General features: G+C 39.9%; 1 protein-coding gene and 1 long non-coding RNA gene across 3 annotated transcripts; both read right to left on the bottom strand.

The window, feature by feature from the left end:
• Nucleotides 1–3,305: 3,305 nt before the first annotated feature.
• LOC113021043 (uncharacterized) lies at nucleotides 3,306–3,742 on the bottom strand. Its single transcript, XR_003272257.2, has 2 exons — nucleotides 3,690–3,742; nucleotides 3,306–3,527 (listed from the first exon to the last, which is right to left on the bottom strand). It is a non-coding gene; the product is annotated as an uncharacterized LOC113021043 (long non-coding RNA).
• Nucleotides 3,743–7,548: 3,806 nt separating this feature from the next.
• LOC113021042 (cytoglobin-1-like) lies at nucleotides 7,549–13,175 on the bottom strand. Of its 2 annotated transcripts, XM_026165436.2 has the most exons (5): nucleotides 12,963–13,175; nucleotides 12,727–12,869; nucleotides 9,563–9,794; nucleotides 8,412–8,611; nucleotides 7,549–8,124 (listed from the first exon to the last, which is right to left on the bottom strand). In XM_026165436.2, exons 2-4 carry the CDS (start codon nucleotides 12,867–12,869, stop codon nucleotides 8,447–8,449), a joined length of 540 nt encoding a protein of 179 aa, XP_026021221.1. In that variant the 5' UTR covers nucleotides 12,963–13,175; the 3' UTR covers nucleotides 7,549–8,124; nucleotides 8,412–8,446. The 2 variants fall into 2 exon arrangements, with proteins under 2 accessions (XP_026021221.1, XP_080157068.1); XM_080300942.1 differs by having other exon boundaries at nucleotides 7,549–8,611.
• Nucleotides 13,176–14,389: the final 1,214 nt, after the last annotated feature.

The raw sequence follows: 14,389 nt of genomic DNA, 5'->3' as shown, positions 1-14,389 counted from the left end.
GGGCCTGCTTAGTGAGGTCTGCCAAAGTGGTTTACCAGCAGGTGGCATCAAAGCTTAGAAAATGACTCAAGGCAAATCAGAGCTGAGTAATATTTTAAAATCAGTTTACTAATACTATTAATATTCTAAAGCCTTTTCTGTTCTCAGAAACAGCTTGCAAATTGACTAGAAGAGTACGTTTAACCTAAACTTGAAATTTTATAAAAGTCATTATAAAAAAAAATGAAAAAAAGGGTAATCATCTTTAAAAGTTTACAAGTAGATTTTTAAAAGCCTTTTAAACTGAGTTTTTGTGCCTTTCTGATGGCAAAGGGAAGTTTGTCCCACAGTGTTGAAGCTATACATGCATATGTGCTCATACATAATACTAATTTTCATGTAGGGTGGAACAGAGGTGCAGTGGTTAGCGCTGGGTTCGAATTCAGTCCGCCTCTCTCCCTCCCATGAGCTCTGAAATGGATAAATAAAAGACAATGGCTGAATGTGAGCTTTATGTCTTAATGGCATTTTCCAATATTGATCTAATGTTTAACATTTACTTGAACTGTAAAGTTTATTTTCTGTGATGATTTGTGTGGACTGTGTTTGAAGGTGCAGGAGGACTGTCGTCTTACAGTAAGCACATTCCTCAAAGCCATCATTCATCGTGTTACAGAGTTACATACAACTAGACCTGATTTTGTTTCCTATTCATTGTAGTATCAAAACAGTTTTAGCGCATGAAGTCTGTACATGCTCGATATTGTTTCATTTTTGCTGAATTGGTGAGTCAGACAGAAGCTGTTAACAGACAGGTTTCCTTCCTCTGCTGGCAAATGTGGACAGGCCTCATTTTGACTCTGCAGTTTTGTCGAGACTGTCGGACTAATGCACACAAGTGATAATCTATGGCAATTTGCCTTTGATAAAGTAAATATCAAATAACAAGTGTGCAAATAACAATTTATTTATTTTCCAAATTATCTGCTGTGCATATCATGTGATCGGTATACTTTACAGGAGTGCTTTGTTTACTGTAATGTCAGCTGACATTTTAAATGTTGATAGAAGGCAAAAAAAAAAGCACTTTGACCGAGTGGAAAATAAATACTTGTATGATATGAAAACCATTTTAATAAATCACCTAAGTATGAAACAGTTATTATTAGTGCATATGACAGAGAAGCCTCCCTGATGTTCAGTGGCACACAGCAGAGCATAAATGCCTTTTAATGCTATATTTAGTTGCTGGTGTTCCTCTGGGAGAACAGCATAAAGCTTTAATGTTTACATGCCACATACAGTGCAACATATGACGTAAACTCAATACTTCAGAAGAAATGAGGCCACTTGTGAAATGCTGAGATGCATCCTGCCAAAGGTCTAGCCCTCTGCGTGCAACAATTTAACACAAACCATATGGAAAAGAAGCAGGAAAAAAATGTATGTGTCATGCTATGATTTACCCATGAAAGTGTTACATTTGCAGTCTTCTCCTGGAGAAAAACCCCCACAAGAACTGATTGCAAATAAAGTAAAAAATCAGTTTAATTAAAATATGTGAAAGGATTAATTTCCTGAGAAAATCACAAGCAGCAGTCTAGGGGGTGAAAAATAATGCCAACGCAGAAGTGCTGAGCACAGCATTTCCTTGGTTGAGCCAATAGAGCCTGACTCCAAAAGTGAGTCGATCTGCAGATACACCATGTTAAAATGCTCAGTTTTACCACCGATATAAATATGTTTACAGCCTTTTGCAAAAACCATTTGGGCCACTGTAGCTAAGTTCTGTATTCATGACATGTGAATTTTGCTCTAATGTTCCCATTAAAATTCTGCTAAGGCTTGAAGTTATGCAAAACATGGGAGCATGGATGGTTGGTCTTGATCAGCATTCAGTTGCACTAAAATATAATGGAGTTTGTTGTTCAGTTTTTCTCGTTAAAACATTTTGTTTTAGGCCTAGTTTTCCAATAGCCAAAATTAGCATGTCAATGGACTTTGCTCACCAAGTTAGCTAGCCCTGAGTGGTGTTAGCTGTTTTCAGGCCTCCAAACAGGCGTCCATCTTTTATGTAATCTACGGTTAACCATAGTGTGAGATGAGACTATTTACAGTAAAAGATGTAAGTAGTCATACTGGTTAGTGAACTCCATATGAAGCCTAAAGTTTAGCAGCTCATGAAGGAGGGGTGGCAGTGACAATAAAACCGAGGACAGTGTACGCCCTTCAGCTAACAAAGTCAATTACAACTGGTAGCATTTTAATAATAATGTTAAAACAGTGAACTTCATGTTTTATTCAGCATGACTTTAAACTTCTAATTGAACCCATAAAGTTATCAGTAAAATGTTTACGTCGGTGGCCGAGTGAGAGAGCTGAGGACTTCTAACAGCTCTGTAACAATAGAGTAAAAACAGGACACCAACCTTCTTGTGAAAAAGGAAAAAAAAAAACTGGGGTTGCCTGGTAAGGACATTGAATTCTTTCACATTCAGCAATTGATTGCATGTAGTTCGAGCATGCAACACCTTCAACCTCTGAGTGACTACTTTTGATCAGGAGGCGATTGAACAGGTTGCCTGGTGAGAGGCGACCTGTCTCCAAGCAATCATGCTCCAAACCACACAGACTGTAATTACAAATTGGTAAAAGTTTGCAAATAATTGCCTTGCAATCAGTCTGTGCCAGTCTGTTCCAATGAGTACAACTCATCTGTCATGTGGGTGGTTATTAGCTGGTTGGACATAGCTGATTATGCTCAAATATAGTGAGCACCTATGCTATTTTGCAGTTAAATTGCCAGTCCTGGAGTAACTACCTCCCACTTTCTCGTGGAATTTGTAAATTTTCAGTTTCAAATTGAAGAAAATTTTGCTGAACTCTGAACGTTAATCGTTAAATTGAATTTCTGTGTATGTAATTCCACAGATTTATCACAGCTGATCACAAACAGATTGAACGTAACTGCTAACTTGACCCCATTCAGTGACAAACTGTTTTATTGCCGTCTTATTCCTGTTAGTTAGTTTAAAGTTGGCAGCTGACTGCAAGTGGTCACAGGAACATAACCAGAAGTCTTTTTGCAACCACTGTAGTCGCCCCCTGCTGGCCACTAGAAAGAATGCAGCTTTAAGGCAATGGATTCCAAGGCAATGGCCTTGGATTCACTTCTCTGGTCTAGAAGCTACTTGCACCATGTGTGAATGAAACATACATTTCGCGAGATTTAAAATGTAATATTGTTGGAGGGTATGAAAATGTTTTGTTCTATTGTTTTTCCTTATGGAAAATAATTTTATATGTCAAAGCAAAACATCAGACAATCAGAGAAGAACATTGTGGCATTTTATTGTGTGGAGGCACATTTTTGTTACTTTAAACCCTGGAAATCTGATCAAATTCACAAGCTAAAGATACATTTTGACTCTAAAGCAGACAGCAGTAGTAGCAATGTTGTAAATTCAGCCTTTGTCCAGTTTCATCTTCCAAGCTGAAACATACCCATGTTCACTCATTTGCTGTTTCCTCTTCAGTAAAACGAACATCTGTTGGACAGATAGGGGGGAGGCATGATCAAAACAAGCCTCATTGTTTTTGTAGCCCTCTATTTTATTTTATTTTTTTCACTCCCGGTGGGAGCCTTACTGTGAGCTGCCAAATGCAGATGAATTAGAATCAGATCACTGAGAGAATACAAAGAAGATTACATGAAGTCTGTCCTGTAGCATCAGTGGAACAAGTGTTGACATCAAGAGGCCACTGAAAAAAAGAAGCACAAAATAAATTAAGACTTGTTTTCTGGCTTATTCAACTTAAGATTTAACAAATGACATCTGCAGGGGAGGATGAGCAAGCAATTGGGAAAAAAATGTAAATATTAAATGCAAAGTCATGAATGATGTGGGAAAACAGCTGTCTCCAGAAGATGATTCATGAAGCTAACATGCTGTGGTTCATTATGGAGGTCAACTACTTTATTAAGCTCCTCTACACCGGCATTTAACAGTGCGGTTCCAGGAAGGTGATGTATTTATACTACCCCTCCAAAGAGATGATGGATTGCTGTTCTGCCCATGAATCATTTAGCGTAGTAACAGTGAGTCCTCAAAAGCCAAATGTGAGGCAGGCATCTCTGTTCTTCGTGCATCTTTCGAAGGTTTACAAAAGTTACGAAACCTCCTTCAGTTTCATCACTACAGCACAGCGTTTGCAGGTGTTCTAGAGATGACAGAGGATCTGGCAGATCTTTCAATCTATGTTTAAAATATCGCGTCTGGAATGTCAGAAATGTCGGAATGTTTTCTTTTTTTTCTTCTTTTTTATTGCAGAATTGATTTATCAGTGGGGTTTTTCCTTCCTCTATCATAACAGACTGAACAGCCCAAATCCAGCACACGTTAGACTAGATCGACTCAGGAATGTGTCAGAATGCACGTAAGTTATGACTTCTCTCATTATCTCCTGTGATAAAGCTAACCGAGGGTGCGTGCCTCAGTTCACTCCTGTTGGAAATGATCCTATAATGATTTTGAAACGCGTGACATCACTGCAAATTTTAAAGAGAGTTTATTTATAGGCAATAATTTACTGCAATCAAATGCTACACGGTGTATCTGACACACATAAGCAAACTAAATTAAAATAAACTAAAGTGGGAAGAGGTTTTCCACTCACAATTCCGGTTTGCAATGGCTAATGACATTCTAAGTAATGGCTGGAAGTTCAGAAAAAAACGCCAATGACATTTCAGACTTTGTCCATCTGCACTGGAGAGGAAAACAATTCCTCCACTTATGCAATTGGAACTGTAAACACTGCGAACACACAGTTTGGTGCTGAAATGCTGTTAGTTGCAAAGTCATGAATGGCATTGGCCAATAATGATTTAGAAGGAATAGTCATCCTGACTCAGCTAAATCCAATTGCCCTCATAAAAGCGCTCTCCTAAGGTGGCCTGTGACCTACATGAAACCTCCATCCTGCAGTGGGGCACAGGTTTACTATTTTATGTAGCGATCTTTCACATTCGCATTTAACACTGCGGTTCCAGGAAGGCAATGTATTTATAATAACCCTCTAAAGAGATGGTGCATTGTTTCTTCTGCTTCTGAATCATTTAGTGTTAGCAGTGTAGCAGTGAGTACTTAAAAGCCAAATGTGGGGCAGGCGTCTTGGCTCTTTATGCATCTGTGCCTCTCCAACATGCTCCACTGCTCCACTTTCTCCACTTGTCTGAAGCCCCTTTGTAAACCTCTCCTCTCTCTCTCGCTCTCTCTCTCTCTCTCACACACACACACACACACACACACACCATTTCCTCATAATTGTCAGCCTGTCTTTCCGTCACCCGTCGTGATTCTCAATTTTGGTGTGTTGGTCTTATGTTGTAATGTTTTTATTTAATGAATTGAGTTTTCTTTTCGATTTACAACAAAAATGTTTTGTACATATCATATGTTGAGTTCTGTAGTGTGATTTGGATTCTTAAAAACTGACTGTATAAACACTGTCAAATCCTAGAACAAAACATGTTGTGTAATCTTCATCACAAGCACATTCAAAAAAGATCAGGATTTTGAAAACTTCCTTGAAAATCCTGATCGTTTTTGAATGATTCCTCATTAAAAACAGTGTTTTAATGAGCACTGGAGGTTTGCTGCGATTTAACAACCTGTAAACAGAGAACATTTTTCAAGGCTGCAATAACAACACCCAGTGGACGTTATCTCATGTCAGGCCAGTAGAAGGATGACATGCATGTTTGACAGTTTCAACAGCATTTAACAACCTGGGCTGTAAGTTGAATTACGGGAATTGTAAATCCTAAAACTTTGGAACCTGGCCAGCGCTAAGCACTAAAGAAGCCATCGGATCTTGTTGTCTGCCGCTTTTTAATCTGTCGCTCGCATGTTCTCGAATTTGAAGAAAAGGTGTTGCATTTTCTCAGTATGCTTCCCTTCAGGTCATTTGTTTGCGTTTTCTTACCCAGTCATTTCTCTGTTTCTGTTGCTCCGTTGCTCTTCATGTATGGCACGTCTTCCTCAAACTCCTCTCTCTGCCTGTGGGAGGTGATACATAACAAGAGCACAATGTACACTTTTATCATGATAAAATCTTGAGATCTGGATGATGGAAAATGTGCGCACAGTTTTTCCTGTTTCATTTATTTCTGTTTGCTTTTTTCAGTCTTAATAGTGAGCTAGATGCTGCCATGCTCCATGGTGCTGTAGCCGTTGGCGTTGTTTGCTATTGCAGTGTGAGTGGGTAAGCAGGGCCAGGGGCCTGAGATGATTGCACTTAAAGTCAATTAGTAGCCATAAACTCAAGAGCACTGATATTTTTTTCCTCCTCCATTCATGTCTCCATTAAAAAAAGCTGGAATACACTGTCGTTACATAGCCAGCCACTTAATCCACCACGCTGTTGCTCGAAGCAAGCCCTAAAATAATCACATGGCTGATTTCGAATCAATGAAAACCAGTCTCTCACGCTGTTCCCCTCATATGAAACAGATATGGCTTTTATGTGCTAAAAGTATAGTTTTTGTGTCAATTATTTAATGAGCTATTTAATGTGTTTCTCCAATGGCTCAAAGTAAATTTCCTCTTTATTCTTTCAGGCATTTGCTAAAGCAAATACTGACATGAGGGGGTTAAATGCAAAAATAAAACAAGATTTCTAGATGTGAAAATTCAAATGGGGGTTTATAAAGTTAGACTCACGGTTTGATTTTGTTGGAGAACCTCTGTCGTAGGATGAGAGCAATGGTGGTGAGGACCATCATAGTCGTACACATGGCTCTACCCCAAGGATCTCCTGCCTTGGGAACGCTGGTGGTTCAGAGCACTGAACCGTCTTCCGCCATTGAAAGGCTTGAATGGTAAAAGGCAGAGTTTGTGGTGTAACAATCTGACTATTCCTGCCTTGGCGCTCACACATGATTGGGGAGATTACCATGGAGGATTAGCTAGGATCAAGGAGGGGGGGTTAGATCTCGCTGGCAGGACTACGAGGTAAACAGAGCATGCTGTGAGTTGCTGTTCTAAAAACAGCCCACCCTTACCACCATGTCATTAGCACAGCATGCTAAATCCATCTCATCAGTATATTGTCTTTTTTTCAGTTGAGGATAGGCAGAATTATGTAACGGGGGCAACAGGGTAGCTTCGCAACATGAGCCTAAAGATCAACATACCAATCAGCTTACATTGTTTTATAAGTGGATTATCTAGTTCAATATTATTGTGCTCAAACATAACTTGGGAAACATCGAATGTTTAGAACATATCATGGGACTGCTTCTAAATATACCAAAACCAGACCCTCTAATGACTTCTCCGCAGGCCAAGTCCAGTGTTCCTACAATATATTATGAAAAGAGAGCACATAGTGGGATAAATGAGGGTATAAATACGGACTGTCGGCAGCTAAGCCACTTATACTTAGCACTGCTGACTCAAGCACAGAATAAGGGAGCAGTGGGGCAAGGAATAGAAAAGAAAGGTGTAATTTTGTCGGTATGCCCACGAGTGTGTAGTGACAGGAGGGTCACATTGGAGCAGCAGATAAACAGAGGCTTTTCTTTTTATTTGAAAATTGAATCAATTACAGATACAAACGTGAGCCATGATGAAAAATGTACAATCGCCACATTTAAATGTAAAAATGTAAAAACGTCTCGTATACTTAAGAGCTAATAAAGTGGCTACAAGTGGATACAGACTGATAAGATTAAACATCTGAAAGACATCATACTGTTTAGAAAGAATGCTGTTTACATTTCTGTTTCGAGATATACACATTCAGCAGAAGGCACATCCAAGTCAAATGTGACCTCTAGTCCACTGGTGGGTCTATGTTTGCATTTTCTTCCTCTTTGCTCTCTCTCCTTTTAATGGTTTAGCTTTTTACAAGAGTACAAATGTAAGAAGGTGAGCTGATTTTTTTTATTCTTCCCTCTCTCCCTCTCTTTCTTTCTGTCTCTCCCTCTCTTATACACACTAGAAACCCACTTTACTAACCACACGTAAGAGTGGACGTCCCATGATGATCTTAGATTACATCAAGCTGTATCTCACATTAGAGTCAACTGATTAATGTCCTATGAAGCCTGGAAATCAGAAGGTTTCCCCGCATGCCTGCCTATGTGGAAAAGAAATAGAAAATTAAAAAAAACCCAAACAAAAAACGAGTAAATGTTTGTTTTATATGTGTAATTCTCAAGGCTTATATTTTATACCATCAATTTACATATGAAAGTGGCCATTTCACATTTTTCTCATGCAACATTAAAAAAAATTCAAACTACGACACCAGAAAAACAGAAAATGGACACAATCATGAGTAAATCATAGTATTACGATATGTATGTATATAAAACTAACTTTTACTATTAGAGAGCGTGTATATTTCTAAGAAAATTTTACTACTTCTTTTCCATATGGGTAGTCCAAGTTTAAAACGTTCAACCAGTCGAGGTTGAGAGCTTTTCCCAGCCCAGTTCCTTGTAGATGGCAGAGATACTGCAGTAAACCGTGGCCAAGAGGTTTGTCCATGCTGCGCCCACCTCAGGTGTGATGACCTCTGGAAATTCTTCTCCCAGGACTTCTAGGATTACACCGCTCAGAATCTGAGTAAGACACAAACAAATGTGCTCAGGACATTGATGGAGCGCTTTGACTTGTTTTTCCCTGAAAATGTTGACCCCCAGTCTCGGGTTTTTGTACAGTTGAAGCAACGAAAGCATAATATGTACAATATACAGACTGCAAGGGATTGAGTTGTGCTTGTTATCTTTGGTCTGATGTATGGAACTGTTCATCAAATTTGCAAATACACTAGCTGTCTCTTATCTTCTTATTTAGTGTCAGTTTTTTCATATAACTCTATGTTTCAATACTGAATCAAAGGAATCTCAGATGGGAAGGGTTGCTAGCAGTCTCTGGCGCTCTCAGCTAATTAATCTGGTTTCCTGGTCCAAACAGCTGCGTGGTGCATCATATTAAACGGTGTGCAGCTGGTTTCTGTTCACGAGCTCACAACAATTGACTGTGCATTATGTATCTGCTTAAAACTACATGCTAGAGAAAAAACATAAAAGAATCAAAGGAGAGGGAGCAAAACCAAGTCACAAAATTATGGCAGGAAAGAGGAGTTTAATGACGAACATAATATAAAGTGGTTTATACTGTAAGGTAAAAACCCAATGATACAGAGACAACCCCAACAATCAACCAATCCCTTCTGAGCAAGAACTTGGCAACAGTGGGAAGGAAAAATTCCCTTTTAACAGGAAGAAATCTCTACCAGAACCAGACTCAGGGAGGGGCGGCCATCATGACTGGTTGGGGGTGATGACATGCGTCGTATGCTTGACATTTATCACATTTGTCTCACATTGTATCATTTCCTGTGAATGCAAAATGATTTATTGATCATTTTATGCTAACCTATTAAACTGACTGACTGTAAATATGTGACTCTACAGAAGCACATGGTGCAGAATGAAAGACAGTTTTTTTTTCTACTAATGTCTTGGAGCGTGCTTTCTGCACAGCTGTTCACGCACTGTTTTCTTTACCTTGAAGTACACAGGCTCCACCTTGTGTTGGAGTGCATGGGCCTTGGCCACTAGCTTCAGCACCGACGCCACCTTATCTGAGTTGTCAAGGTTTTCCACCAGTGTATTGATGGCATTCATAACTCTCCGAGCATGCTTCCTGAGCTGGGCGCTCTTCTCCAGCTCCTCCGCGTCCTCAATGTGCTTGAACTGGTTGAAAAACTGCTTGGAGGAGGGGAAGTTGACAAAGAATCTGCAAAGGAGGAGTGCTAAATGAAAAATACGATATATATACATACGTGTAACTGCTGTACTATTCTCATCTTCCTTCTGCCTGCAGCCTCATCCTATAAACCCACGTTCCCTTGTCAAGTTGGCAAGATAACACGAGTAAACACTAGCGCATGTATAAGGGTGCTGCATACTTTTAGTGTAAAATAACTGCATTAAACTGATACTGTGCAGTGTGGTTTCCATATATTTGCAAAGGATTTACAACCTAAAGGGAAGAGTCCAGCTGCAGAGCTGTGATCATGGCAAAGAGCTGAATAAATAGATACTTTACACAGTGATTTCACAAGTTCTGTTGTACTAAACAACAGCTGTGGTTAGGTTTATGAAATAAAAATGAGGAATACTGACTAAATGACTAAATATGAAATAGTTATCATCATAAATGAAGTTATAGCTTCCTTTGCTTTCCAAACCAATTAATATGTCACACTGGAGAAGGAAAGTAAATCTTGTAGCATCAGATAAAGAATCCCAAAGCGTGCACTAACTCTGATATTCTGGGAGCTTCTCTGTTTCATAACTGTTTTTGCTTTGATAAATGAATGGATGGAGACTTCTTATTGTATTTGCAGTTTAAGGCCCTTTGCCATTCAACTTATAAGGTAGTATACATATGCGTATCCCTATTTCGTACCTGAAAACCCAGTGTGATGAATAACTCTATTGTTTTTAAAGAAAAACAGTTCCAGTCCTGTTATCAATGTCAATATTTGTTATTTTACCCATTCCTTGGGATGGAATGACAAAATTAATATCAGGAACATGAAACCTGTCTCCTCATACACATTGTTTTCAAGCCACCCACCCTCGCCGCTCCTCGTTTGGGAACCTGTTGGCTGATGTTTCTAGTTCTGCTCTGGTTCCTGTCAGGACTTAAAAAAACATGATCCTGCATACTTTCCAAAAAAAAGTAACATGCTTATTACAGATGAGGGTGTGGGTATTCCATGCTTACTAAGGTTGCTATGATCACACCTGATACTTCCTTTTCTTTCTGAGTGACACTGAAATTATAATTCCAGCAAAGACAGATACGAAGTTATACTTATGTTGGAATACTCAGTTTCTCATCTCAGTTTAAGCTCCGGGTCGAGAATTTAATATCGCTGCGTTCTTTCTGAAGACAGCAAATAGTCCTTTTAAAGATGTTTTCTTTGACACTCAGAAGTATCAGAGTGAATTAACAATGAGGAACCTAAAAACTTACCCCCTCCCACAGTCTGGGAAGAGGGCCAAAGCATCTGGTTTTTGGCTATCGGATCGAGATATCCCATCTCCTCCCTGTCTGTAGAGCAACTAACAGAAAAAGGAAGTGCGGATTTACACTGTCAGATCTGCAACATATGGCTCGATATTTAAGTTTTACTCGTGAACTTAAACGTCTGAGGGAAGGAGGTTGGGAGGCGGTGCATTCATTTTTCAATCCTGGGTGTATGGGCTTCTGCAAGTGCCAGAGCAAAATAATGAACCGTGCTGTTTAATCTTTCTGTCTTTGTAATTGCATGTGACCTGTGGTTGCATATAAATAGCCTCATTAGTTTTTCATATGGTCATTGGTTCTTAATCCTTCCTTATCTTATTTCGAGACTAAATGAAGAGCTGAAGTGATAGAAAGTTTTTCATTTCAGAGACAGAGCGCTGAGATTTGCTACTTTAGATCCTATCTGACGACCATAAAGCCGACGAGTTTGAAGGATTTGCAGCGTTAGGCTTGAAGTTGGACACGGTGGCAGGATCTTTTCTCGCTGGCTGAAGGAGACTTTTGCCAGGACACGGATATCAATCGGACTTTATTAATCAAATTCCCGAAGGTCGCAGGAAATTAGTGATGGAATATAAGCAAGACAATATGAAAGGACATATTTTAAATACTTTTTTATACTATGTTCTGTTTCTGTAGGAAAGCGCAGCAGCTAAATTCCATCTTTTCAACAATCTGTGAAAACTACATTACTAATGGTGATTGTATAAATACAGTATTACACTCCCTCTCAACTTTCACCTCCTGCAGTCAGAACGGATTATAAAGGCATGCTCTGTCGTGCATCGTCACACAAGAATTCCATTCAAAGCCGTCACACTTCTGCGAAATCCCTGCACATGGATGATTTTTGCAACATTTGCTTTGCTTAACTTTCAATGTGAAAAAATGAAAGTGTGGTAAGTGCAGGAATCAACCAGCAAATCAATAAAATATGATGTAGTAAATATATGAAAGACTGAATACCTGCTGTGTATGTATCCACTGTGATAGAGAAAAGAGGAGGATTTTAAATGTCTTACAGCTGGTGATGGAGTCATGCTGCCATAGGTTGCCAAGCCCTCTATACAGGCATTCAATCAGAACCTCTTCTGAGAGGGAGTGTGCCCCTTTCATGGGCACAGATGGGGTTTAAATGTTTGACCTCTGCCCTAACAACTTAACAAACAGGATTAAGAGAGCGTCACATCTAAAGAGATGACTGTAAAACCTGTAAAAGTCAGCAAGCTCATTGAAGTTGAGCGTATCCTGGATTTTGAGGAAGCAAGTTTTTAAAAAAAAAAAAGTCTGCACAGGGGAACAAACAAGCATCAGCTGTTTTTTTATTGGCTCCTGCTGGTGCGCTGACGGTAAAAGGGGGTAAAAGGCAAACCTTAACTTACGTGTGGTGAACTATATAATAAAGATGGAAAGAACTTTCATACCAAAGTCTCAAAATAGGTGATATTACACTGTTTGTGCTATATTTACTCAGCATGTGAGTAAATAGATGCATAGCCATAAAAAAGGATGTTAAAATAGTTCAAATATAACATTCCTGTTAATTATAGATAACATTTTTCACAGTACTCTTTTTATTATTTTGGTGTGAATTAGATATTTCCTCAAACATACATAGAAAAGGAAATACCTGACTAGTATGGCCACCCCGACATCATCACAGTTCTGGTAGACTTTTCCCCAGGAGGCCTGGATCATCACCCTCTCCTTGTCAGTCAGCGGGCTTGGCCGCTCCAGGTGGTCCACCTCTCCGTCTCCCTGCGTCCTCTCCATCTGGAAACACAGTGTGTAGTGAGCTGAGCACATGCAGAAGGCAGGGCTGATGAGAGCACCCCTCCCCCTCAGGCAAATAAACACAATTTGTACCTTTTTGTTGTTGTTGTTGTTGTTGATGTCTTTTCCTCTTGTTTGTGTCTCCTATGTGGTGGCAGAAGGGAAAAGCAGTTTCCTGTTTTCCACCCCTTGTCCCTGTGAGAATCTCTGCTCCCGACCTCTGAATCTCTGCTGAGCGAGAGTGTGAGTGAAGAACGGGCTAGGAAAAAAAAAATCACACAAGAAACACACGCAGCAGCGAATGAGGAGGAGCCTCTGTACTCTCTCTTTATACACTCTCCCTTCCCTGCCTCCCTCCTTCTCTTCCCCTTCTCTCCCTCTGCCCGCCTCACCTTTGTAGGTGGTGTTTAATGAAAATACGATGAGATCAGAAACAAATCCCAAGCAAGGGAGCCGGATATGTCATGCACATAATGTGTGAGCGCAGATACAGTGTAATGTCAGCATGGTAAAATAAGATAAAGGTGCACTCTTAACTTGTTTTACCTCTAGAGTCCCTCATGCAGACTTTCCAGGAGAATAACCTGGAATGATATTGAATTTCTCACAAGCTCCCTTTATGTAAATGAAAAAATAAATGCATAGATAAAAATCACAATATTAATATTAATAATAATAAGGTGTTTTGTGCTTTAACTTTTTCATTTTCTTCCTTCAAAAGCAAACATGTGTAGCTTTGCTGTGGTTGGTGTTATCAGTATAAGGATATATCGCTTCCATGTGTTAAAAAAAAGCTTGAGTAAGTTGTTATTGCTGTTTTATAATGAATTGGCCAACCAGGACCCAGGTAGCCTGGAATCTGGGAGGTAAATATGGGAGGAGAGCAAACACAAGACCAGACACTGTGACTTAGGTAATATCAACTGTCTTACAAGGGGAGGTACAATGTACAACTCTGCGTTAAACATTGACAGAGTTGATAGTATGCCATTCAAGTTGGTGAAAAAAAAAGTAGACTTAAGGTAGATGTATCATAACCAACCATTCAAATAGCTTTCCCTTACCCCGTCTGCAGAAGCAGTGCCAATTAAACAGGGGAAATGAACAGGGGGATAGTGTAACACGGGAGACGGGGAATTATTGCTCCTAAGGTGTGCAGTGAGAAACATTACAATGAGATCTGGGTTTCGTGATCAAAAGCAGAGCACACAGGACACAACTTGACACGCAGTGAGCTGGGCAGGCAACAGAATGGAACTGAAGGCAATCAGAGCAAGTGGCCTGAGCTGGGCAGGTAGACAACAAGGTGATGGGTAAGTGCTTCAAGCAGAATGGTTTGTCAGAGAGACTGCAGAGTGATGCTTCCGGTGATGAGATGATGAGCCACAGGTGTGCATGCTGATTGGAGCCGGGGGGGTATGAAGAGGAGCTATAGAGCCCAGGCCGTGACACATGCACCATCAGTTCATGTGTGAAGCTCATTATAATGCAGGCATGTGACCTTCAAGCTGGCTCGTCAA

This window comes from Astatotilapia calliptera, chromosome 4 (genome assembly GCF_964374335.1).
Source record: "Astatotilapia calliptera chromosome 4, fAstCal68.1, whole genome shotgun sequence".
In the NCBI taxonomy this organism is placed as follows: Eukaryota; Metazoa; Chordata; class Actinopteri; order Cichliformes; family Cichlidae; genus Astatotilapia; species Astatotilapia calliptera.
Note: the sequence above shows the minus strand (reverse complement) of the source record. Positions and strands in the feature narration are given on the sequence as shown.